The sequence below is a fragment of the Ctenopharyngodon idella genome, chromosome 12 (assembly GCF_019924925.1).
Source record: "Ctenopharyngodon idella isolate HZGC_01 chromosome 12, HZGC01, whole genome shotgun sequence".
Classification (NCBI taxonomy): Eukaryota; Metazoa; Chordata; class Actinopteri; order Cypriniformes; family Xenocyprididae; genus Ctenopharyngodon; species Ctenopharyngodon idella.
The window spans coordinates 19207954-19234089 of record NC_067231.1 but is presented as its reverse complement, the minus strand read 5'-3'; the positions used below and the strand labels follow the sequence as shown (position 1 = coordinate 19234089).

Genomic DNA, 26136 nt, shown 5'->3' with positions numbered 1-26136 from the left:
AAATGTAAAATATATTGTTGCTATATATATATATATATTCAACTTATTTTTTAAATAACCATGTTTAACAGTGGGATTCATGAGTTAGAATCTACATTACCATGATATATATATATATATATATATATATATATATATATATATAATCAATATCTTTAAATCAGTAGTTGTATATTTCTCCATTATTCGTAATTTGATTATATCATTTGCAATGCCTTATAGGATTGTAGCTCTTTCCCTCATTGAAGCATTAAGTACACAGTCTTGTGCCTTTTGACTTTTTTGCTTCAAATTAAAGTTAGTAATTTTGTGATTTACCTCATAGCTGGTTGGTTTGGTTCATGGATCATAACTCTTTAACAAAGACTTTTTTAAAAATTACTTTAATAACCAAGGCTGCTGAAAAAGTGTTGCACTCTATAGATTCACAATTACTCACCATAGCCCTCTTTTGGTTCATATAGGAGCCCTACTATGTGCGTTGCATAAAGCCAAATGATGTGAAGTCACCTCTGCTGTTTGAGCATGAACGCTGCAAGCATCAAGTGGAGTATCTGGGCCTCCTGGAGAATGTCCGGGTACGACGAGCTGGTTTTGCTAACCGACAGACCTACCCACGGTTCCTTCAGAGGTGACTATATTTTTTCCATTTGCATGGCCAACACGTGTCCATTTCAAAGCATTACATAATCAGATGTCTATCTTCTGTTTAAATAGTCTTTTTAATTGACAGTGTCACATTAGTTTAGGGTCTCAGCTCATGAATTGTAACTCAATGCTCTTGTGACAGCTTGTGTGTGACTGTTGCGTCTTTGGTTGCTACTGACATCTGAAACTACAGATTGATCAATCAGATTGTGAAGATCTTACGCAACGTCTGTTGGTGTGAAAGCTGTCATCCTCTGGAGTCTCTTCTCCAAGTGTCATGATTGCTGAAGGGTTTTATGTAACAATGACGTACAGTCAGTGTTCATTCTGAAGTCTTTTTCAATAGCCTCGAGAGTTAGTAGAGCATACATTGTACTGTCACTGAATATACAATGATTCTTGATGTATATTAATACCATAATCCTTGAGAAAAAACCCATAAAATATTCTCTGAATTCCCAGTAGTGTCCAAATACTTTCTGAGGGCTCTGTATATTGCTCAAAGGAAAGAATCTCATAAAACACCCTGAAACACACTTGCCACAACTCTGAGTTGATGAGATTCAACACCTGAGTTGACAAAATGTCTGTCGCTAGGAGGAAGTTTGACTGAATTACATCTAATTGAGAATGCAGTGTTAACAACACTCACAGGAGTGATTTGTGTTTCTGTCAAGCCTGCAGATGTGCATGGAATATAATGTACTACTTAAGAGGCGAGACTGGACGAATGAGTATTTGATCTGAAGGGCCTGGCTTCACACCTCTCTTAAATAAAGTCTCACTGTGTGTTATATAATGCTTGTTATGAAATAGACAGCTCACACTCTGTATTCTGATTGGACAAGCTGTGTTTAAAGCCTATACAAAGCCTCTAAATAAAAGACCCAATTGGTGTTGTGTCACTGCAGCTGCCTTTAGCCAGTGTTCTGAGACGCGTACTTGACTGCACATGCGCATTGGCTGGTCCAGCGTAAAAAAATACTTTTTTTTGGTCATGATTTGAGTGTTTAGAAAAAAGTTGTTGACAGATTTCATTGGTGATTTCAAATATGAAATTTAATCGTAAGCTTGGTGAACTAGATGTAATTAGATGTAATTCAGGCTAACTTCCTCTGATTCAAAGAAATAAGAGCTGTGCTTGCATGACTGAAATAGCTACCCGAGAGGCGTTTCAAAGATGGCTGCCGAGTGAAATGACTTGTCTTAAAGAGACATTGAAAAAAATAATTGTTTAGATTGATTATTGGTAATACAATATTTAACTATTTCTGTCCTGCTAAAGAAAGGTTGTTATAATAATAATAATAATAATAACAATAATAAATGTAAAACTATTTAGTAAATAAATTGATTTATTTATTAAACATTTTATTATTATTATTATTATTATTATTATTAAAGGATTAATTCACTTTCAAATGAAATTAGCCCAAGCTTTACTCACCCTCAAGCCATCCTAGGTGTATATGACTTTCTTCTTTCTGATTAACACAATCAAAGATATTTTAATAAATATCCTGACGCATCTGAGCTTTATAATAGTAGTGAACAGGGGTCACTAGTATGAGCTGAAGAAAGTGCTTCAGAAGGCTTTTATTAACCCCCCAGATCCATGTGGAGTACACGTTTATGATGGATGGATGTAGATGGAAGCACTTTCTTCAACTCATACTAGTGACCCCTGTTCACTGCCATTATAAAGCTCGAATGCGTCAGGATATTTATTAATATTTCTCTGATTGTTTTCATCAGAAAGAAGAGAGTCATATACACCTAGGATGGCTTGAAGGTGAGTAAAGCTTGGGCTAATTTTCATTTGAAAGTGAACTAATCCTTTAACTGCATTGTCATAGAATGCTGAAAAAAAGTTTAAAATACTGAGAATAATATAAACAGTATGAGACTGTCAGGGCATTGCTCCCTATCCTTGACCCATTCTCTTTTCTTTTTCACTTTTTAGGTATAAGATGATCTCAGAGTTCACCTGGCCCAATCATGACCTGCCATCTGATAAGGAGGCGGTGAAACGTCTACTGCAGGGCTGTGGGTTTGAACACGATGTGGCCTACGGCAAGACCAAAGTTTTCATCCGTACTCCCCGAACCATCTTCAGTCTGGAGGAGCAGAGAGCAGAGATGGTGAAGAGGATCGTCCTCTTTCTGCAGAAGGTTTGAGACATATTATGTTTAGCTTAGGCTTGATGCCATTTATTTTAAATGCCTGCTGTGTAGTTATATAAATATATTCAGTGGCTTCAAAAAGTATTTGGACACTTAAGTTGTATGAATGTCCTTGTATGATATAACAAAATATTAAACCAAAGGCATTTGTATTTGGACTTTATATATCTTCAATTGAAGATAAAATGAAGTTCGTTCTGAAAAAAAGCTTTACTATCAATTTTTGGCTGATGCTACTTGGTTTAATATTTTACTACCTAATTCAATGACATTCAGACATTTTCAGGTCTGATTTCTCAGTACAAAAGTCTCCAAATATACATTTTGGGGAACTGTATAAATAGATATGCTTTTTAAAATCGGATGTCCTCCCACAAAGTGCAAGACTCATCCATGCTTGGTCCTATGAGTCATGTTAAAATTCCTAGACCTTAAGGCTAACCTCATCTAAACTCATTATACACTACCGTTCAAAAGCTTGGGTTCGGGAAGAATTTTTTAATGTTTTTGAAAGAAGTCTCTTATGCTCATCAGGGCTGCATTGATTTTAATGAAAACAGTAATATTTTGAAATATTATTACTGTTTTTATTATACCTGTAATGGAAAAGCAGAATTTTCAGCAGCCATTACTCCAGTCTTTAGTGTTACATAATCCTTAAGACATTATTCTAATATGCTGATTTGGTGCCAGTTTTTCATAAGACATTCATCATATTTCATTTGGTATTCAGCTGGTTTTCAAAAATGAATTCTGATCAGGAATTTCATGAAACTCCATTATGGAACACACTAATCAGCTCCAGAGACAACAAGGTGCCATATCCGCACCATAAGTTCCTGTGATTCATTGACACCATTACTTTTCAACAACAGACCTCACACCACAGCAGACAAAACAACAAGACAACAGTAAAACAATATGGCACGTAAATCCCTCTGACTCACAGCATTTTCTTGTATCATTTTCACAGCGCTTTGTGGCATTTTTAAAGGGATGTTTCTACTTTTATTTTTCCTCGGGAGCATGAAAATATTTTGAATGGCAGATTTATTGACTGCCAGTGTCATTTCACTGTCATACAAAATGATTTTGGGGTCCTAGCATGCTACCTTATATTCCCCACTCTCGCTTTACTGTCTTCAGTGACTGACAGTTATTAGAAATCAAAGCATCTGTTCTGTCAGCTTCTGTCTGTGCATTGAGTGGTTTTTTTTTTTTTACCACTCCCCCTGTTGCAAGATCTTATTCCTTATTTCAAAAGATGTTATCAGGGGATACCCGTTATCGAGATGCTTTTAAACACAAACTGACATGGTTTTCCACCACGCCTACATTCAGTGTCAAACTCTCAGTTCTAGGCTCAGTATTTCTGTCTTGTAGTCTCACCAGACTGCTACATTCATGAGCAGATTCATATATCAAAGTGTTAAATCTTTGCTCTGCCTGGATTGGAAATTGATTGTTTGATCTTTTGTATGGATTTAGAGCAGGTGTCATCCTGAAACAGGTTCGTCTTGAGTTCCCTAAGGGGGAAAAACAGTATTTGGGGGAATGTTGTCTCTGTATTAATCACATTGTATACCTCCAGGCAATAACTGAGCGTCCCAGCAGAGCTGATATCACCTGTGTCAATCTCCAGTGAGTGACAGGCGCTAATGTGTTATTTTTGCACCCAAAAAAAAAAAAAAAAAAAAAAAAAGCTCATGGTCGGCCCTAAACATTGAAACCGTGTGTGTCTTTAGGTTTGGATCATCTTTCTTTCACACACAATCCCTTTATCAGCATATGGCAGATTGGATTGACTTGTGCCAAGTCTGCCGGTTTTGCCAGCGGTTCTAACATTTGTGCCAAAGGCTCCAAATAAACCCAATTTGAAAATGCTACTGCTCATCTGTATGAATCTCCTCATTTGTAGGTTTTTGAGTTCTGCTTCCTCTTCTTTGTCTCTCATTTCTCAGTGCGTAGCTCATGGGGATGCATTTATCTTTCATCTTTTTTAAGCATGTAAACCAAAAGAACCCCCCAATCCCCCAATCAATGCTTAGTTATTCCTCACCTCCCACTTTCTCCTCACTGATTTCCTGTCTGTCTCACCCCACCACTGCTTCACAGATCTCCTGCCATTTTTCTGTGCCATTGCCTTCCTCCGCCCCCTCATTCCACTGCCATTTCTAAGCCGTTACACTTTAGTGCTTCTCCCGTAGGTGATGAAAATATACCCAGGATCCTCTGCTCTGCCAGCGAGCTCCTTTGGGCAGAGGCAAGATGCTGGGCTGACTCTAGCCGTACGACCCTCTGTTTCGGTTCATCAACAAGATGTGTCTTTGAATGGAGGCAATTTGAAGCAAATTGGATCAGCTTGTACAAAACACAAATATTGAGTGGCTGCATTATTCATGAATTTCCTCCCTTTAATTAATATTTCATTCGTTCAAGCCCCAGCATCCACATCGTGTTAGTTGTGGTTTCTGCTGTGAGAGAAGCTCTCTGTTTATTTTATGGACTGAGTTAAATCCCTTATCACTAATTTCTGAAATGATAGAACAGGTTTAAGACTTTCCAAGTACAATGTGGATTTTTATTGCATATGCTGAGTCAAACAAACACTCAATGCACAGAGATGTCAGACTCCCTGTATAAATCTCCTATATTTCCCCCCATAAATCCCTTATGCCTCCTCTAGGATTGTTTGTTTTTGCTCAGATCTTTTCTACTGCATCTTCTTCCTTTTGCTGCATCGGATTGCAGTGGTAGATTGTTTTGTAAGAAAACGAGGCATCTTCTAGTTCCATTTTGTCATGTCAAACTGTAGGTTTTTGTGAAATGTTTGCCTGGTTCTGTGATGTACGATTGCAGTATCCACATCCTGATGGCTCAGGAGACAACAGTTAATGGGGACACGCCATCACTGGCAAAGTGGGAAATGGAAATGTACTGCATCTAATGAAGGTGCTTTACCATTCTGTCCTTGAAAAGAGCCAATTCAGATGTGCTCAAGGTCTTTCATCTATCAAAATATCTTTACTGTTTCCTCGACCCGTTTCCATTATCAAGGAATCTATTGACATTTGGTGGGGATTTTTCTCTCTTTATGCAGGTTACATCATTACGCTAGTAGGTGGCAAGAGTGAGTCATTGAATCATTCATTTAACCAATTTGTCTGAAAATGGCAATAAATTTATGAAAACGAAGAAAGCAACTGTCTTTATGAGTGAGTCATTGAATAATTCAACTGATTCATTTAAAAAAAAAAAAAAAGGATTTATTTAGCAGCGGAACATTTCTATTGTTACTTTGGAAATATTTTTGGAGAAAATTGGACAAAGTAACCGGCAATAATTTGTTTAAAATGGTAGTTACTCAATATTAACTTATTGTTTATTGAACATATTTATATTCAGGAAATGTATGGACACAAAATGACTAGAGATGAAACAAGATGAGAAATGTTCAGTGATTTTAATAGACAAACCATGTCTAAGGCAAGCAACAATTTTTCAGTTAGTAACTAATATTTTGTGCCATCAGCCACATGCACACTCAAGCTGTGAATTACTGATTTTTTGCATTTTATGTCAGACATAAAGAATTCAGTGAGTTGTTAACTGGAGATGCACTCTGACTAGATCACTGAATCAAAGTTGTTGACCTGAGAACAGCTGAAACTGGATCAGTTCATGGTCCAGTTCACGAATAAATCATTCAGTGTGATTTGCAAGCCAATTAATTGAAAAGAATCAGCTCTTTTACAAATTTGAGTATCAATTTATTAATTTTGAAATTTTGAGGAACAATATATTTTTATGAAATGTAGTGGAGAAAAATTACTTTCTAAGAATAAAAATACAGATATAGTACAGATACCACTGCAATTTTTCATACTTAGGACATGAACAGCTTAACTAAGTATAACTGAAATTAAGTATTGACTTCATACAGTAATTAGTCACCTACTGTAGCAACCACTCAAAACACACTAGCAACCACATAGTAACATGCTGAAAACACTAAGAACAATTTAACAAATGTATGTCAGTATCCTTTGCACCACTCACGTTTTATTCAGAAAATATTAAAATTTAGATAAATATTACAGCAGTCGAATGTGAAGGCAGTGACAGCTGCAAAAGGAGCCTTGCTGTTATTTGGCTAAGAAAGTGGCAGCACCCCAACATCTACACCAGACGCACACACACACACACTAGTCCAACAATCTGCCAGAGGACACAGGGAAGATGGAGGCTTCTATCACAAAGTCAATGGTTTGCCAAGCACATGTTATTGATTTATTAAAATGGCTCCTTCGTGTCTTCCTCCCCCACCGTCTCGTGGGGTTGTCTGTGGTTAGGATCTTTTGTGTATGCGTTTAACTCTGTCACATACCCTGACCGTGATTCTGTCCTGCCAGTGTGTGAAATTGTGTGTGTTGAGGGATTGTGGGATTTGCCTGCCTGCCTCTCTGATTAATGATAAGTCACCTCACATTCTGTCAGCCATCTGTAATTGCCTTTTGACACCTGATGGCACATCTGAATAGATTCTGCTAGAATTTCTTTGTCCTGTTTTCTGCCGGATGAGAGATTCAACAGATTTTTATTTATGCATTTTTATTTCACCTCAGTAAAGAAGATGTTTGCACAGCAGTTGCAGCCATTAAAATACATAGATCTTATCCTGTCACACTCTTTCTTTTTAATCAAAATTTTTCGGCAGCCCTGAAAAGAAAGTTAAAAAGAAAAAGGGTGTGATTGAAAGATTTATACATTAATTATTTATACATGAGATTTCTTTGTCTTAGCTTTTTCCAGTTTGGCTTTGATGAGTGTAAATCTGCTGCGTAGAGGCGGTATTGTGCTGGGTTTGTTAAGCGCTGATCAGACAAACTGACTGGAGGGGGCGGGGTGAGTTGAGGTCCTGTTATTGGCCTGATTTATCCACATTCCCCTGGGTGTCGTCTACTACCACCATTCTCTCTGGAAAAAAAAAAAAAAAAAAACACAGACCGTCTGTCCGCCCCACTGTTTAAGCATTTCCAATGTCATCAGCATGGCCAGTGTGAATGTGCAGTTGGCCTAAACTCCCTTAATGACCATAAACACAATTTGAACAGCTCTGGCTGATTTTCACTCAGACATTCTGCTATTGGTTATGATTGAAATTATGTAGAATTTATGTTAGTAACATTTGTAAAATTAGATATTTGCATATATGTCAATTGTTTTATCGTATAGCATAAACATTTATTTGCTAATTTGATATATGCAATATATACACTGTATATCAGGGGTGCCAAATCCTGTTCCTGGAGATCTACCTACCTGCAGAGCTCCGATCCAACCCTGATCCAGCACACTTATCTGTAGTTATCAAGTATTCCTGAAGATCTCAATTAGCTGGTTCAGTTGACCCAGTTTTATTGACAGGTGATCTAACCAATCATAACGCCGAATCCGCTATTTTGTCCGACAAAGCAGTCAGTGGCAGTGTTGCCAAGTCTGCGGTTTTCCCGCAAAATTGGGCTACTTTTTCATGTCCGCGGGTTGAATCGACCAAAATAACGTGATATTTAGCCCCTGAAATGCAATTTTTACCGTGGGACCCCCCTAAAATGCGATTGGGCAAGTTTTGAGGAGCAATTGGGTGGGTTTTGTTGTGAAAACCTGGCAACCCTGGTCAGGGGAGTTAGTATTAATGTTGGTGGACTTAAACTTGAAAAATGATGTGCACTGACGTCTTTCTGTGGTTGAAATGTGCTTCATTCATGTTTATTTGATGATATAAATTAACTAATAAGAAGAGATGATCGGTTCATGAGCTGCTTGATCTGAGGCGCTACAGCAATCTGTCATGACACATTAAAGAGCCACAAAACGGTATTTATTGTTTAAATTTATTTGTTTAAATTTGAGATTTGTTATTGGCTGTATCGCTGTATTTTTCACTGCGTGAGAACATGATGTGTGGCGTGAGAGTGGCATGGCTTGTCGGACATAGGAACAGTAACTAAAGGAGGCGGGTCTTTGCGAATCAGGGATAAACTCAACTTTGCAGGATAGATCTTCAGGAACAGGATTGGGCACCCCTGCTGTTTGTATGTGCGTGGTACTGTACAGTATGTGTAAAGGCTTGATTTAAATTTACATGCATTTACTGTTCATGCCTTGATTTTTATTTTATTTTGCACTGAATACAGTATAATGCATGCTTGAGGCATCCGTGGTGACAGTCCAGGTCACCAATCTATGGCTAGGTGTGCATTATACGATTTTAATTTATATTAAAGGGTTAGTTCACCCAAAAATGGAAATTCTGTCATTAATTACTCACCCTTGTGTCGTTCCACATCCGTAAGACCTTTGTTCATCTTAGAACACAAATTAAGATCTTTTTGATGAAGTCTGAGAGGTTTCTGTCCCTCCATAGAGATCCAACACAACTACCAATTTCAAGATCCAGAAAGGTAGGAAAGACATCATTAAGGTACTCCATGTGACTCCATTGGCTAAAACTTTCAATTTTATTAAGCGACGTGAGTGTTTTGTTTGCGCAAAAAACATAATTTACCACATTATTCACAAAATAATATTATCCAAAGCGTGTTCACACAACAATGTCAGCTCTCAACACTCATGCATGTGCGTATTGTTGACGCGCGAGTCTGAACACAACTCGTGATGCTCTTGTGAACACATGTTGCAGATCAATATTTTTGTAAGTGGTAAGTTATATATTTTTTTTGTTTTGTTTTTTTGTTTTTTGAAGCACTCGCGTCACTTCATAAAATTGAGGTTAAACCGCTGGAGTCACATTGAGTACTTTAATGATGTTTTTCCTACCTTTCTGGACCTTGAAAGTGGTAGTTGCGTTGGATCTCTATTGAGGGACAGAAACCTCTCAGACTTCATCAAAAAGAAATTAATTTATGCTCTGAAGGTGAACAAAGGTCTTACGGATTTGGAACGACACGAGGGTGAGTAATTAATGACAGAATTGTTTTGGGGGGTGAACTAACTCTTTAAATGTATGTGTGGCTCAATTTAAATTTAGCCTACATGCATTTACTGTTGATGCCTTGTTATTTCAGAATCATTTTTACCCCTTTGAACAGAAACAGCCTAAATACAGCTATTCAGACTTTTAGTCTGACAAAAACAATTGGTTATGCAATAAGTAATTCCCTTATGTAATATGTAAATACCGTTTGACAAAATCATCCTTAGCTTCATTTCCATCCAGTTAAGAAGAAAAAAAATGTACAATAGTTAAAGCAAATTTCAAAGTGTTTAAAAAAAAAGGTAATAAACTTATAATCCAAATCTGGGCAACATACAGAATTGAATAAGATTTGAAATTGACCCTTCAACCTCTAATTAGCAAAGCTAAATACCTTTATGTAATATGTACTCTATAATACATCATAATTAATGCCTAATCAGTAATATCAATAAGTTATTTTCTGAATTGCACTGTATTTCTTTCGGACTGATTGATTGGTATGTGTTTTAGAAATGAGACTAGTGTACATCATGTCCATCACATCAATTTGGTGATGCAGGACCTAGGGTAGCAGATTTGCTGAGTATGAATGTGGAGTCTTGCTGTTCTTTCACTCCTCTGCATTAGTCATATGGTTAAGTTACGTAATGGGTTCAGTCACGGTGGCACAGAATCTCAAAGCAAGTTCTTCCCTGAGGTCAGTGCTAGCACACAGGCAGAGACTAGAGACCATGTAGGGGCACTCGCCCACACTACGGCGCTAATTTTTATTTTATTTTACACTGAATACAGTATAATGCATGCTTGAGGCATCTGGTGACAGTCCAGGTCACCAAAAAGTGGCACCCTCAATTTTTAAGACAGTATTTTAGAAAAGGACATTGAAATTGATATCTTTGGACAACACATTAAGTTTAACCACATGTTTATGATGTCATATTTGCCAGACATAAGGTTCCTTTCACTTCTTCCCACCTAAGTCAACGTAAAGTGGATACAACATATGGTGGGGGTTTTTACTGAGTACTGAGCCACTCAAACAGCTCCCCAGAGGTCCATTATCATCTATTATTCATGTCTAAGACAGGCCTTACACTCTCAGAAATGCACTTTGGGTGCCACAGATCAGATTATATATATCATTAGAGAGTCCAGCTATATCCCTCACAGGAGCAGATGTGTTATATATGGCACAATGGTATACTGTATCTCACCAGGGGTACTCTCATACACAAATAAACAAGATAAAAATTCCTATATTTAGACAGAGTAACGGAAATACTGGGAATGAAATTATCTCATCCTGTTTCAAGGCGAATGAAAATAAAGCAATATTAACTACAGACAATCTTTACTTAAAGGGATAGTTCACCTAAAAATGAAAATATTGACCTCATGTCGTTCCAAACCCATAAGACTTTCGTTCATCTTCGGAACACAAATGAAGATCTTTTTGATGAAATCTGAGAGCTTTCTGTCCCTCCATAGACAGGTACGCAACTGATACTTTGACGCTTCAAGTTCATAAAGAGATCTTAAAACTAATCCATATGAATTGAACGTATTAGTCCAAATTTTCTGAAGACATAATCGCTTTATACAATTACCAGATTTAATTTAGGCTTTTATTCACATATAAACATTAACCATCGCACACATCAGTTGTGGTAAACGGAAGCTCAAGCATGTTTGCTTGACGTGCGAGAACCAATGAGGTTCATTCGCGTGTGTTACGCAGCATGTTTGAGCTTCCGGAAGAGGTTTGTTCTCACGCGTCATTCAGGTTCAGTTGAGTTTCTGTTTATGTTAGCTGATCAGTGTTTATATATGAATAAAAGCCTAAAATAAATCTGTTCATCATATAAAGCGATCGAGTCTCCTCAGAAAATTTGGACTAAATTGCTAAATTCATACGGATTCATTTTACAATCTCTTTATGAACTTTTTGAAGCGTCAAAGTGTAAGTTGTGTAGCTGTTTATGGAGGGACAGAAGGCTCTCATACTTCATCAAAAAGATCTTCATTTGTGTTCTAAGAGATGAACAAAAGAACGACATGAGGCCGAGTAATTAATGACAGAACTTTCATTTTTGGGTGAACTAACCATTTAAGTAAAGATTGTCTGTAGTTGATATTGGTTTTCTCTTTTCTTTATTTCTATTTGCCTTGAGATAGTCTAAAATTTTCATCTTTCATAGTGATATTTGCATTAGGTTACAATGTTAATCTTGATATTTCACTCACACTCTTTTCTCTCACTCTTTCACTCAGGTATGGCGTGGGACACTGGCCAGAATGCGATACCGCCGCATGCGTGCCGCTCTTATCATCATTCGAGCATACAGACGATACAAGGTTAAGTCATACATCCGAGAGGTTAACCGGCGCTTCAAAAACGTCCGTGGCATGAAGGATCATGGCAAACATGTGAAGTGGCCCACACCGCCCAAGGTCTTGCGGAAGTTTGAGGAGGCGCTGAGGAACATCTACAACAGGTCAGAGTTACGGAGGATAGGATGTGGACAGGCTCACTGGTGCTCTGCGTGACTCATGGGGTAGTCATGTATGGCTTCAGCTGTGCTGCATTAGCGTCAGACGTGTGACTGGGAACACGGTTTTGCCTAATGTTACCATAACAATGTAATGTCTCTGACTCACTCCACTGCTTTCAGCTCTTTATCACTGTTGGACAAGGAAATGTTATTTTTTCGCTATAGGCTTGTGTATTTCCTAGGTCTTTAAGTATGGAAAGGCTGTCTTGCGTTCAACAGGGCTGTTGAGCCTGAAGCACATATTGATCTTTGGATCAAAGTCTTGTTGAAGATCTATTCACAAGAGCCTTAACACAGCTCTGACCCTGAAAACAATGTACAAAATGACCTGAAAGTCAAAATAATATTCTTGGTGTTTAGATTTTTAATCTCACAGCAGATGTGCACCTACAGCATTTAAACATTTTTTTTTTTCCAATATAAATTATATTATCAGCATAACAACTTGAGTGTAAAATCTAACTGACAGTATCTAACAATAATCTAACAATATCAAAACGAGCCATTTTTGGAGCTTGATTAAATAAATGCTTTGTTTTAAACTATGAAACTTGCTGGATATTTTAATGGTACAAAGACCTTTTATATGTCAAAAGATCAAGTACAATTTGATTTCTCATGTCATGAACTCTTTAACATGCAAACGTTTTGTTAAATTATTGAAACATTTATTTAAAATCTTTCTTAATGTTTCTTTATTTACTTCTTTAAAAAAAAAAAAACAAGAGTTTGTGTTTATGATATTTATTTGAATACATTTTAGATGGTGGGCCTGGACTCTCATTAAAAACCTGTCTCCAGAGGAGATGGTGCAGGTCAGGGCTAAAGTGGCCACATTAGAGTGCCTGAAGGGGCAGAGAGCAGATCTAGGACTACAGAGAGCCTGGGAGGGCAACTACCTGGTTAGTGTTTAAAATCATGCAATGTATCTGAGATTAACATATGATTTAAAATAAGTTATTATACATTTAGTTTTGAATGTTTAACACCAAGTTTTTTCTGTTCTTAGAAAAGGGACAGTCCTGGGACAGCGTCTTCCTTTACTCTGGTGTCCAGTGATCTGCAGAGGAAAGATAAGTTCATGAGAATCCTCTTCTCCTGCAATGTCCGCAAAGTATGTCCTTGGTTATAAACGGTTCAGACTCTCAGTTAATGTGTATCATTGCTCCAGTCTTAGATATTTGCTTTACATGTAATGTTAACCTATGTAATATTATTATTTCAACAGATCAATCGTTTCAATAAAGCAGAAGACAGAGCGTTGCTCATCACTGATCGCCACCTCTACAAAATGGACCCTGTCAAGCAGTACAAGCCCATGAAGAGCATCCCACTCTATAATGTAAATATCTACCTTATTCTAACATATGTAATCATAGGTTGCATTCACACAGCAGCATAATACGACTGCCAGTCATACTTAGAGTGCTAAATACAGTTTAGTGATTTAAAGAGAATGACAATCACATTATTAAATATCAGAAGTCAACTGAATTGTAAGAATAGTCGTAATCAAGATTTTTTAATGGTTATTCAGATTGTAATAGTCATTTCAGTAATTTTCTTAAAGGATTAGTTCACTTTAAAATGAAAATTGCCCCATGATTTACTCACCCTCAAGCCGTCCAAGGTGTATATGACTTTCTTCTTGCAGATGAATACAATCGGAGTTATATATATATATATATATATATATATATATAATCACCCTGATGCTCCAAAGCTTTATAATGGCAGTGCACAGAAACCACCTGTTTGAAGCTCAAAAAAAAAAAAAAAAAATGCATCCATCCATCATAAACGTACTCCACGTGGCCCCGGGGGGTTAATAAAGGCCAAGCAAAGCGATGCGTTTGTGTAAGAAGAATATTTTACATTTCCGGAAACCATAGATAACGCGGATGTGACGTCATTGACAGGCGACACAATGAGGATGGATGTTACACTGGTTAAAATTGCTAATTTCTCTGGATTTAAACATTGTTGGAAACATTTGGGATAATGTAAGTAGTAAGTACACAAGTGAACAAAATATATAACACTGTGCTAGTGATTTTTGGATATTCTAATGCAAAAATCTTACATATTGTGCCTTTAATTCTCTGTTATGCTTGAAATAAAGCTCACATCAAACCTTTTGTCTCAGGGATTAGGTTTAAATATAGACCTGGAATTCTGACTTTGAGTGCTTGAGCTATTTATTTATTTTTAATAAATTAATCAATAAATATGTTATCAGTAAACAAATTAACTTTAGTGATATTTGTATTTTTAATGATTTATAGTCCAAAAAATATTTAAGGTCTTATGTCTCACCGTTTATTTCATCAACATACAGTAAAATCGCAATATGAAATATTTTTTTCAAATTATAAAATAATTGTTTTCTATTTGAATATATTTTAATGTGTAATTTATTCCTGTGATTGCAAAGCTGAGTGTTCTTCAGTGTCACATGATCCTTCAGAAATTATTCTAATATACTGATTTGGTGCTCAAGAAACATTTCTTCTTATCAATGTTGAAATTAGTTGTGCTGCTTTATATTTTTGTGGAAACCATGATGCGTTTTTTAAGATTCTTAGATTAATTGAAAGTTCAAAACCATTTATTTGATATAGAATTTTAACAAGGTAAAAGTCTTCACTGTCACTTTTAATCAATGTAATGCTTCCTTCGCTGAATAAAATTTATATTTATTTAAAAAAAAAAAAAAAAAAAAAAAAAACGTACTGACACCAAACTATTGAAAAATAATGTACGTTTTTTTTTTTTTTTATATAATTGTACTTTATTAACTAGGAGAACTAATAATGGAAGAAGAAGCGAGTTGTGAAATTGACGCACAATGAAAATTATTGATTAATTAAGTATTCTTTTTTTCTTCATTCAACACAAATTAGAAATTGGATAAGAAATTGCCCAATGCAGGAAAATATCTGCTTTTTGGGTGCTGGAAAAGAGCAGTTAACATCTCTTGATTTGCGAAAGATCACTGCCCAGCTAAACCTTTCCTGCCCCTCACATATATATTTATTGCTCCAGTGTCACAGAACGCATGGGTCAGGGAAATGGATAAAATGATTTATGTGACAGCTAACACCTCAAAGACAAAAGGATATCAAGGACACTGATTGCATTATTAAATGGTTGGGCTGGAACCATGTCCTAAAAAAAACATTACAGCGATATTATCCAAAAAAAATAAATAAATAATCACCACGTTAATCCCCCCCCAAACAATCCACTCTGCAACTCAGCTACGCTCCTCCTTCTTCATCCGTCTCCTTCTCCACTGTTGTCATGCCAACATCCCAGGGGATGGGGTTGTCATGGTGACGGAGCAGGAGGGGAGATCAGCTGATGTCTAGTATCGTTCCGGCATGTGCACAGATTTGCCTCCTCTGTGTTTTCCTTCTGCTCAGGCTTGCTTGTGTCTTCACACTTCTATAGACTTTCTTTGTTTTCATCTCTTCTCTCCTGTTGCAGGCTGTTTTACTCTTCAAAGACCTCTTTGTATTCTATTTATTTTCCTGAATGCTGTTTGTTTGGTTCATTAATCTCAGCATGATAATAAGAAATGAAAATAAAATGGCCCAGTATTACTATAGAAAGGAGAAAAAGAAGATATGTAGCTTATAATGCACACAATCACAATGCATGATACTTACATAATGAATATTTGACATAACAGTGGGAGCAATACTACTCCTTCAATTATTTTCGAACACAGGAAGTCAGTGGTAATGTGACTCATTCCCTACCGATTAGAGACACCAGGGGTGCCTGATCTATATTTCCACAAGCATTATATGGATATCAGGATAACACAACCTGTTCTGGCCTGGTCATCAGTGTCATGATCACATTTGTCTTTCGTAACTGTTCTTTAAATATTTACTCATACTGTAAGTGACAAATTGCTCATATCCGGCATCCCATAATGACTGTATTATCATGCGGTCCTAATTTGGTCACACCAGCTGTCGCCCCTTTGCATCTTTTCTGTATGTGCCAATCGCCAAGATCTTAGATGTGGTAGAGATGGTTCCCATCTAGCCAAGCTCATTTTTAGATGAATCTTTTGACAGTGTGGTGTTAGAATCCTTAGTTTCTTAGTCTCAGTTTCAGCTGGTGGTTTTTGCCCAGGAATACTGATCCACGGGGGAGTTAGTACACTCGATTTGCCCCTAGCTGTTTTTTACCTTAGCCCAGACTGTGTTCGTTGAACCCTAGCCCCCATCTGGGTGAATAAGAGAGATAAAGAGGATGAAAGACAAAGAAATTTTACCTTAAGGAAAAGGCAACACATGTTTTCAAGTGCTTTATCTGGATAAGAGCAGTTATGTATGGAGGCTTGCTGTTGTATTTGGGTCAAATAAGTATATGTCTGAAAGTCTAGGTCTTAGAAATACAATCTTTATTCATGTTGTTTTCAAATACTTTTGAAGAACATTTGGCATTTTCAGCATAATGTTTGAGACAAAAATTGTCAAGTGATGTGACCATGAAAATTGAATACTCGGTAGAGTCTAATCATTATTTCCAGAAACATTTTCAATCATTGTTTTTCAAGGTTACATTTATTTATTTATTTATTTTACAAATATCATGAAATTTTTATTCATTAATATTAACTTTTTTTGTGGTTTCTCCATTTGCCAACCTGAGCTAGTCTTGCCATGTCATTAAAAGGTTGATTGTTTTAGGGTTTTCTTGTCAAATGACAGTAAAGTGGCTTCATATATGATGGTTAAACCAGACTGACTTTGATATGGCAGACAACTTTATTATTATTTGTCTTTTAAAAAGTTTTTATTTTCTTTACATTACAATCTATAGATCGTTTTTGACATTTTTGCTTAAAGCCCTACACTGAAAAAGATGTGTTTTCAGAAGGTGTTTTCAAGTCCTTGCCTTTTTGACTAGCATGTTAAATTTATTTTTGCATATAATAGAAATGTAACAACATTGACATATGCAGTCTGTTCTGACACCTGGTTGAATTAGAACCTAAGGTCCCAAACACTAACCCACCACACTCAAACATCTAATATCCCTTTAATTATCATTAGCCCTATGTTAAGTTATTGTTTTGAACAGTGTTGTTATTGTTAACTAAAATTAAACTATTACAAATTCATTTAAATGAAGCTGAAATAAAATAAAAGATAAACATTAGATATAAAACTTAAGGGAACATTTCATATATTCTTTTAAGTTTCAGTCGATGTACTAAAATTACTAAAACTATAACTGAAATAAAACTAAATTATAACAAAATTACTAAATTAACATTAAAACTGAAAAGATAAAAATAAAAGCTAATTAGAAATATTTATAAATACTATAATAGTATATAAATTATACTAAAATAACATGAAGGTCATTTGCTCTGGAAGTGCGTCTCACCTTATTCATTGTAAAACAGTGAATTATGAGTTGCTCCCACACTTCGATGTACCAACAGATGTGTAATGTTTCCTGTGAGTGCACCTCCAAAACCCAGGGCCCATGTTTGCAGGCTGACGATAATGAGAACTAAATTATGGCAGGGCTTATTAGTGCACGCCGGTCTTCTGTGTCTGTATGAGTGCTGTTTTAACTCACATCGCCCTGTCTTTCTGTCTCAGGTGACTGGAGTGAGTGTTTCCCCTGGGAAGGACCAGCTGGTCGTCTTCCACACCAAAGACAACCGGGACCTAATCGTGTGCCTGCAAGGCATGGTGCCAGCAGGGGACAGCCGCATCGGAGAGCTGGTGGGGACCCTGCTCAGCCACTTCAAAAGGTGACACCAGTAGGGGGCGCTCCTGAGAGCGATTTGGGAGAGGACTCTGGGGACGGGGCCAGGGCACATAAGGCTAAGAATGCCAATTGTAATAATTCACCCACTCTCTTGTCTGTGGTGCCAGTTCAGGGCGTTTAAGGACAGAGCAGCCAGCTTAGCCCTGTCGGATTGGTACCTCCTATGGCTTTTTATGAAGCGGGAGAAAAAATTGTGTCTTTTAGATTTGAGAGTAACTTTAAGCTTCCTAGAAGCTGCCAAATGATTGCACAAGAGCCGTGCATGGTGCAGAAAGGAGATAGATGTTCTGCTTGATGTTTGCTAAATTATGCCCTGGTGTGTCATACTGTGATGGCTAAGGGGTTACACGTCCTGAAATCGACGGGCGGTAGACACTATAACAGCCCTTTTGATGTTTTTTTTTTTTTTTTTTTTTTCTGTATGGCTTATGAACCAGAAAAAATGAGATGGACTTAAAAGGTTATCTGGGGTATGTAGAGTGTGTGTGTCTGTCTATGTACTGAGATTAGAGGGAAGCCAAGAGATACGGGTAAGATGAAGGTAGTCTGAATTAATGTTTCCATTTTGCGTATCTGTGTGTTTTTGTCAAATGAGCCTGACAGGGCAGATTATGATTTTAAACACAAACACACAATAATACAAGTCACTCACTATAGAAGCTTGTTTCTGCCACGGAAATAAAACAATTTATAAGATAAATGCGACTTTTTATCTCACAATTGCGACTTTTTATATCTCGCAATTCTGACTTTTTTCCTCACAAATTGCAAATTATAAACTCTTGCAAGTTATAAAGTCAGAATTGCGAGATGTAAACTCGCAATTGTGAGAAATGGTCAGAATTGTTCTTTTTTCTCGCAATTCTGACTTTTTTCTTGCAATTCTTACTTTTTTCTTGCAATTCTGACTTTTATTTTGCAATTCTGACTTTTTTTCTCGAAATTGCGAGTTTATTTCTTGCAATTTTGACTTCTTTTCTCAGAATTGAGATATAAACTCTCAATTCTTAATTCCGAATTTTTCTCAGAATTGAGTTTATATCTCACAATTTTGACTTTATAACTCACAATTGCAGGTTTATATCACGCAATATCTGAGGAAAGAAAGTCAGAATTGTGAGATGTAAACTTGCCATTTCTAGAAAAAAATTAGAATTATGAGATGTAAACTTGCAATTTTGAGAAAAAAAAGTCAGAATTGTGAGATATAAACTCGCAATTGTGAGTTATAAAGTCCAATTCTGAGGAAAAAAAAGACTGACTTTTTATATCTCACAATTCTGACTCAATAACTCAAGATTGTGTGTTATAAAGTCAAGATATAAACTCTCAATTCTGAGAAAAATTCAGAATTGCCAGTGTGTGATATAAATTCTGAATTTTTCTCAGAATTGAGAGTTTATATCTCACAATTTTGACTTTATAACTCACAATTGTGGGTTTATATCACGCAATTCTGAGAAATAAAGTCAGAATTGTGAGATGTAAACTTGCAATTTCTGGAAAAAAAGTCAGAATTGTGAGATGTAAACTCGCAATTTTGAGAAAAAAGTCAGAATTGTGAGATAAAAAGTCGCAATTACCTTTTTTATTTTTTATTCAGTGGCGGAAACAAGCTTCCATAACTCCCTAGATATACAGTGCCCTGAAACAGCCTTTAAAAACATGCACAGTAACAGACCTAGGCTTTGTCCAGAATGTATACACATTAATCAGACTACAATTGGCCTCAGGCTTGCTCTGAAATACAGAGGTAGAGCTCAACGTGTATTTAATGCTTCAAATATTCGAATACACATTGTATCATGTGTACTTGGCCAGATAGATGAAGACTGTAGCTCAACTACAAAAACAACTGCGCTAAGTGATATCGACTTTTCTTACAAAGATGCTTCACTGCTTTTCTGTAAATAAAGCCCCTGTGTCCCCCAAGCAGGGTGTTTTTTTAGAAAACACCTTGCTAACGTTTCGCTGCTAATGACCTGCAGCCGTAAGCTCTCTCTGAATCCATCCATCAGCGTGATCCATTCGCCGAACAAAAGGCCAGGCTCTGAGGCTGCTGTGTTCTGCTGCTTTCCTCTCCCTGTAGATGTGTACTTAACCTTTATCTCTCCTCTGCTGTCCTGCACAGCAGCCTGAGCACTAGCCACTGCAGAGAAGGCTGTTCCTTCCTCTCTCAGTTCACTTCCTATTGCCATTTCAACTGTGACATCTAGGAAAGAGCTTGTATAGCAGCTTTTGAGAGTTAGTGATACAAAAATAGTAGTCTGTTTAAATTATTTTCAATTATACCGAACATCATCACATTATGCATGATGTGGACGTTAAGTGAGTTTGGATCTCTGGGCACGTTTCGTTGAGGTTTGACACTAAATTGGTTTGACTTTTCTGCCAGAGTGGCTTTACGGGAAAACTGCAGACATAACCGTTTCTTCTGTGCTATTAATAGATCGGAAGAGCATCCCATTTATTGAAAATCAGTCTGACTAGCACAGTCTGTGCCATATGCGAGTAAAATCGTAACCCTCTTATCTGCAGTAAGAATGTTGTCAACAAAGTCTCTGATAACTCAGTCGTGTTTTATGTAAAAAGAGGATTATATCTCTAAGTGCCCATTTTCTCTCTCCACATTTTTATTTTTCTCTGAAACTTGCTTTGTGTTTATCCTCACCATCATTCCAGCATCTCTTGCCCAGTTACAAAATGTCTATTTTCTATTTAGGCAGCATTGAACCTCAAGTAAACCACACAGGTGACTCATTTTATAATTCGTTTCACTATTGAGTTTTATGCTAGCATGTTGCTAAGCTAACAATGCAGTACTTTTAAAGGTTAGTTCACCCAAAAATGAAATTTCTGCCATTAAGTACTCACCCTCATGTCGTTCCAAACCCGTAAGACCTTCGTTCATCTTCGGAACGCAAATTAAGATATTTTAGATGAAATCCAAGAGGTATATGAACCACACTCAGTATTGGACGACGCTGTTTATGTGAGCAGCACAACGCATGTGCATGGCTAATACTGAATATCCACTGAATTTGCACATTATGCTGCCTACCTTTTTGGAGCAAACTTTGCATTGGGATCCTACTTACTGTGTGATGCCTAAAATGAATAGCACACCCCCAAATTTAAATTATGTCATCATTTATTCACCCTCATGCCATTCCAAAATCGTAAACTCTCAAATGACTTTCTTCTTTCTTACATGGAAGTATTCTGTAGCTAAATGATTTGTTTGAAAATTAAAATTGAAATTAAGTTTTTTAAGTTTTAAGTTTTCAGCTTTAGTTTTAATTCTGTTTTATTTTTTTTATTTTTTTCCCAGTTAGTAATTTTAGTGCTTCAGCTTAAAATTATTTCAGTGCCAAGGCAACATTTTTAAATTTTCCTTTTATTGAAGAATCAAATTTTTTTTCTTCTTTATAACTACCCCTTTAAAATGCTGCCTGTGGAGGCTCAATATTTCTCTTATCCTACCCTACTTTCTCTCTCTTTTCCAGAGTTGAGATGTAGGAGATTAAATATTTAAGGTTGTGTGACTGCAGCTCTATTTTTAACCGGGCTCTTCATCATTGGCATGCACAGCACACAGGAAGCACTGCACCTCTTTCTCTCTACAGAGGGAATGCCTCAACACTCCAGCCATCACACCTGCCTTTAAGCATTATTCAAAGAGTTTCAAACCACAGCCCGACAGATACACACCCACACACTCTCTGGTCGACATGCGCGCACTCTCACACACATCTGTCTGCATCACTGTAGCTGTCACTCATCCTGTCACAGTTATCAAGGAGCGTTTCACTCATGCACTAAATAGAACGTGTGAAGACCTGGATCAGGATTAGTTAGACTATTTCGAGTCATGAGATTCTGTTGACTACTTTGTTGCAGCAAGAAAAGTCCTCAGTCTCCATTATTAGCCTGTGTAACTCTTTCAAAAGAGGGAATTCCACTGAGAGATGCCAAATCCAGTGTGTTTGTGTAATCTGTTTAAATTGGGCTCCAAACAAAGGTGTTGGTGTCAGCTCAGCTAGTGTCTCATCTGAATGAGGACCCTTGTCTCTATTGATCACTGTAGCTTGAACTAAAAGGCCCTGTGAAATTAAATGAAAGAGTTCTCTACAGGAATTCATTAAGTCTGTCTCCTTTTAACACTTCTCTGAGGGAATGAATGGTGGCTTTTGGACTCAAATCCTGTTTCAAAGCTCCTGGGAGAGTAACCAGGAGTTTTGGATGTCTGAGTGAGTGTCGTTTCTGAACCTCTGACATCATTATAGTGTTAAGGATTAGGGGTCAAAGATTTGTGCTTCAGGCAGTAGGAAAGCAAGTTGGGGGGCTTTACATTTCCTGTCACTGTAATTATATATTGACATGCATATAGAAGGTCACAGGGTCATTGAAATGCTCTTAGACAATAATCAGCAGTTACTTATATGAAGTCATCCTTCAGGTTCAGTGTTCTTTTAGCTTCTGGGCTTCGCTTTATTGCTTTTAATTTTTTCTCTCTTTGTTTGCTCTCTCAACTCAGCAAAATCACATTCCATTACTCTTTATTGATCCCAGTTTGTTCTTTGATCACTTTCTGTGTGCTTATTACCCAGAGTGCCTCAGAATGACCTCCATGCCCTCCCTAACAAAACTGGGCTAGAATCCAATCTTCACTTCGCCGTAACTCTGTTAATTTGCAGTGCAGCAAAGGACGGGTAACAAAGACTTTGAATATGCGTGTTTGTGTGAAAGAGGAGGAATTTACAGCAATCCTCATAGCAGTAGTCCTGAGGTTAAGACCTGATTGCAATTTGCAAAGCATGATGGGACTGGGATAATGGCGGTTCTGGCCACTTCTTCACTACCCCAGTTCGATTTCTTGTTAAACTGATTAAACTAGGCTGTATGTAATGTCGTTGTGTAGTGTAGTAAGATCCATTTGTAAAATGTGTTTCATTGACTGATGTTGATTTAAGCCACATTGAACAATCAGAGCACATAGGTTTGTCCTTCCAGTGCACTTTTGAGAAGGAAGCAGATCAGTTAATTAAATTTGAGTTGACATCCTTAATGTGTGACAAAGACTGACAAGGTCTTGTTTCACATTACTAAGAGTGTGCTGTCCTTAAACACTAAGCTCAATTTGCCGATTACAATAACAGTACATCTGATCACTTTATTTTATTAAATTGCAAAAACCTAGTTTTAAGTAATATAAAAAATAATAAATATATAAATGAATAATAAAATCTAGCTTTGCTTTAATCTGGCTTGCGTTCCCATATCCTGCCATTTTTTCCTTGATAGTTTACTTTTAAACTTAAAGGATAGTTCACTTCTGACTGAAAATTTCCTAATAATTTACTCACCCCCATGTCATCCAAGATGTTCATGTCTTTCTTTCTTCAGTCAAAAAGAAATTAAGGTTTTTGAGGAAAATATTCCAGGATTCTTCTCCATATAGTGGACTTCAGTGGGGTTCACCGGGTGGAAGGTCCAAATTGCAGTTTCAGTGCAGTTTCAAAGGGCTCTATGCAATCCCAGATGAGGAATAAGGGTCTTGTCTAGCGAAATGATCAGTCATTCTTTTTAAAAAATAAGAATTTATAAACTTTTTAACCACAAATGCTTGTCTTGCACTGCTCTGCGATACGCCACGCATTACGTTGAAAGGTCACGCGTGACGTAGGCAGAAGTACCACGGAAGGGCGAAAAACTTAATCTAATTTTCCTCCTCCAACTACAAAATCGTCCGATATCATTGTTTTAACTTTTTTTTTGTGAAGGGCGTTTGGCTTAATCTTTGCACGTTCTCTTTGTAGACACTGGATTGGATACTTCTGCCTACATCACACATGACATTTGTAACGTTATTACATCATGCGTGTGGATCGTAGAGCTAGTGCAAGATGAGCATTTGTGTTTAAAAAGTGTATATATATATATATTTTTTTTTTTTAGAAAATGACCGATCGTTTCTCTAGATAAGACCCTTATTCCTTGGCTGGGATCATGTAGAGCGCTTTGAAGCTGCACTGAAACTGCAATTTGGACCTTCAACCCATTGAACCCCACTGAAGTCCACTATATGGAGAAAAATCCTGGAATGTTTTCCTCAAAAACCTTAATTTCTTTTCAACTGAAGAAAGACAGACATGAACATCTTGGATGACATGGGGGTGAGTAAATTCTAAAGAAATTTTCATTCAGAAGTGAACTAATCCTTTAAATTGAATTTCAGTTTTAGCAATTTGGTTTGAGTTAAACATGATTTGTGCCTACACTACTGTTACTGGGGTCAGTATTTTATTTATTTATTTTTTTAAAGAAATTAATACTTTTATTTAGCAAGTACTAAAAACATTTGTAATGTTAAATAATTCAAATAAATGCTGTTCTTTTGAACTTTCTATTCATCAGTCTTTTTTTAAAATGTATCACAGTTTCCACAGAAAATATTAAGCAGAACAACTGTTTCAACATTGAAAATAATGAGAAATGTTTTTGAGTGCCACATCAGCATATTAGAATAATTTCTGAAGGGACATGTGACACTGAAGACTAGAGTAACGATGCTGAAGATTCAGCTTTGCCTATAAATTACAATTTAAAATGAATCAAAAATAGAAAACAGTTATTTTAAATTGTAATATTTCACAATATTGCTGTTTTTAGTCAGCATAAGATACTTCATCCAAAAACATCTTACTGACCCTAAACCTTTGAACGGTAGTGTACATTACAGTGTGGCTAATCATTTTCTTTCAACTAAACTGCAATAATCTCCATAAACCTACACTCTAATGCTGCCTTCACGTGCTCTCGGAATTATCGTAAATACGAGTTTCCTAGGTATAAAATTGCACATGAACGCCCTTTCATGTCGAAACTTGAATGCGATAAGCTTGTAATCACGACTTCAGAAGTGGGAATTATCAAATTTCCTATAGCACGTGAAGGCAGCATAAAAATTGCTGGGTTATTTCAACCCAAATTTGGGTCAAATATGGACAAACCCTACCATTGGGTAAAAAATTTAATTTAAAAATATAACCCAACGGTTGGGTTTGTCCATTTTTGACCCAAATTTGGGTTGAAACAACCCAGCATTTTTATATCAATGTAAAAACACAAAATGTAACATTAATAAGAGTATCTCTGTCCAAACTGTAATTTGTGCAGCAGCACTTTTCGTTCTTTATAAATCAATCATGACTTTGAGAGAAGAGTTTCAGAGCAGAGACATAAGTGAATTTCTTCCATTGATGGGATCAGGTTTCTAATTCCAAAGACACTTGCTGGCTTAAGTGTGTGTTCTAGCATCAGTGTAATGAGAAGCGGGCATGATACAGCAAGAAAGCTACTCTGTGCCTAATGTGCTGTATTATAAATGCACACAATAATGCAAAGGTTTTTTTTTTCAGGCCTCATTAGTCTGTTTGCCAGCGACTTTGTGTTGAGGTGCTGACTGCAATCATTGTGTCCTTCAGCAAGGTCATTCTTCATGCTGAAAGCTCTTTCAGGCTCCAGATTGTCCAGTTTGCACCCCTCTTGTCCCTCCAGTGCTTCATTTTTGCTTTTCCTTCTTCTGTTTTGTCCTCCATTATTTCTCTGAGCCTCCACTAGCTCTGTTTCTTTTTTCCTCTGTATTTCTCACCTCACCTCACTCTCGGTGCTGCAGATGCAGTTCCCATAGCAACTAGACGATCCATGTCTGTCTGATATTTAGTCCATTAGTTGGCCTGCCGGTTTAGAATACTAATGAGTAAAAGAGAGAGAGAGAGAGCGATGCTTCTCTAAATAGCTCCATTTGCCTATCCTTCCAAGGTAAAGGCTGCTATGAATTGCCTGTTGCAGTGATTATACTGGAATTCGTATGTAAATGAGTCGCTTACAGTAGCCTGCAGAGGGAAAACTCATTTCACCCCATCCAAGCGAAACAAAAAAAATG

The 26136-nt window shown here is 36.8% G+C and overlaps 1 protein-coding gene across 2 annotated transcripts in view; it reads left to right on the top strand.

Moving 5' to 3' along the window:
- Window positions 1–26136, top strand: part of myo1d (myosin 1D) — a 76879-nt gene that overhangs the window by 38321 nt on the left and 12422 nt on the right. For both annotated transcript variants that reach the window (XM_051914238.1, XM_051914239.1), the window contains 7 exons: window positions 465–631; window positions 2612–2819; window positions 12103–12326; window positions 13147–13285; window positions 13393–13497; window positions 13612–13725; window positions 18017–18171. In XM_051914238.1, coding sequence (XP_051770198.1) covers window positions 465–631; window positions 2612–2819; window positions 12103–12326; window positions 13147–13285; window positions 13393–13497; window positions 13612–13725; window positions 18017–18171 — 1112 coding nt within the window. The remainder of the gene's footprint in view (window positions 1–464; window positions 632–2611; window positions 2820–12102; window positions 12327–13146; window positions 13286–13392; window positions 13498–13611; window positions 13726–18016; window positions 18172–26136) is intronic.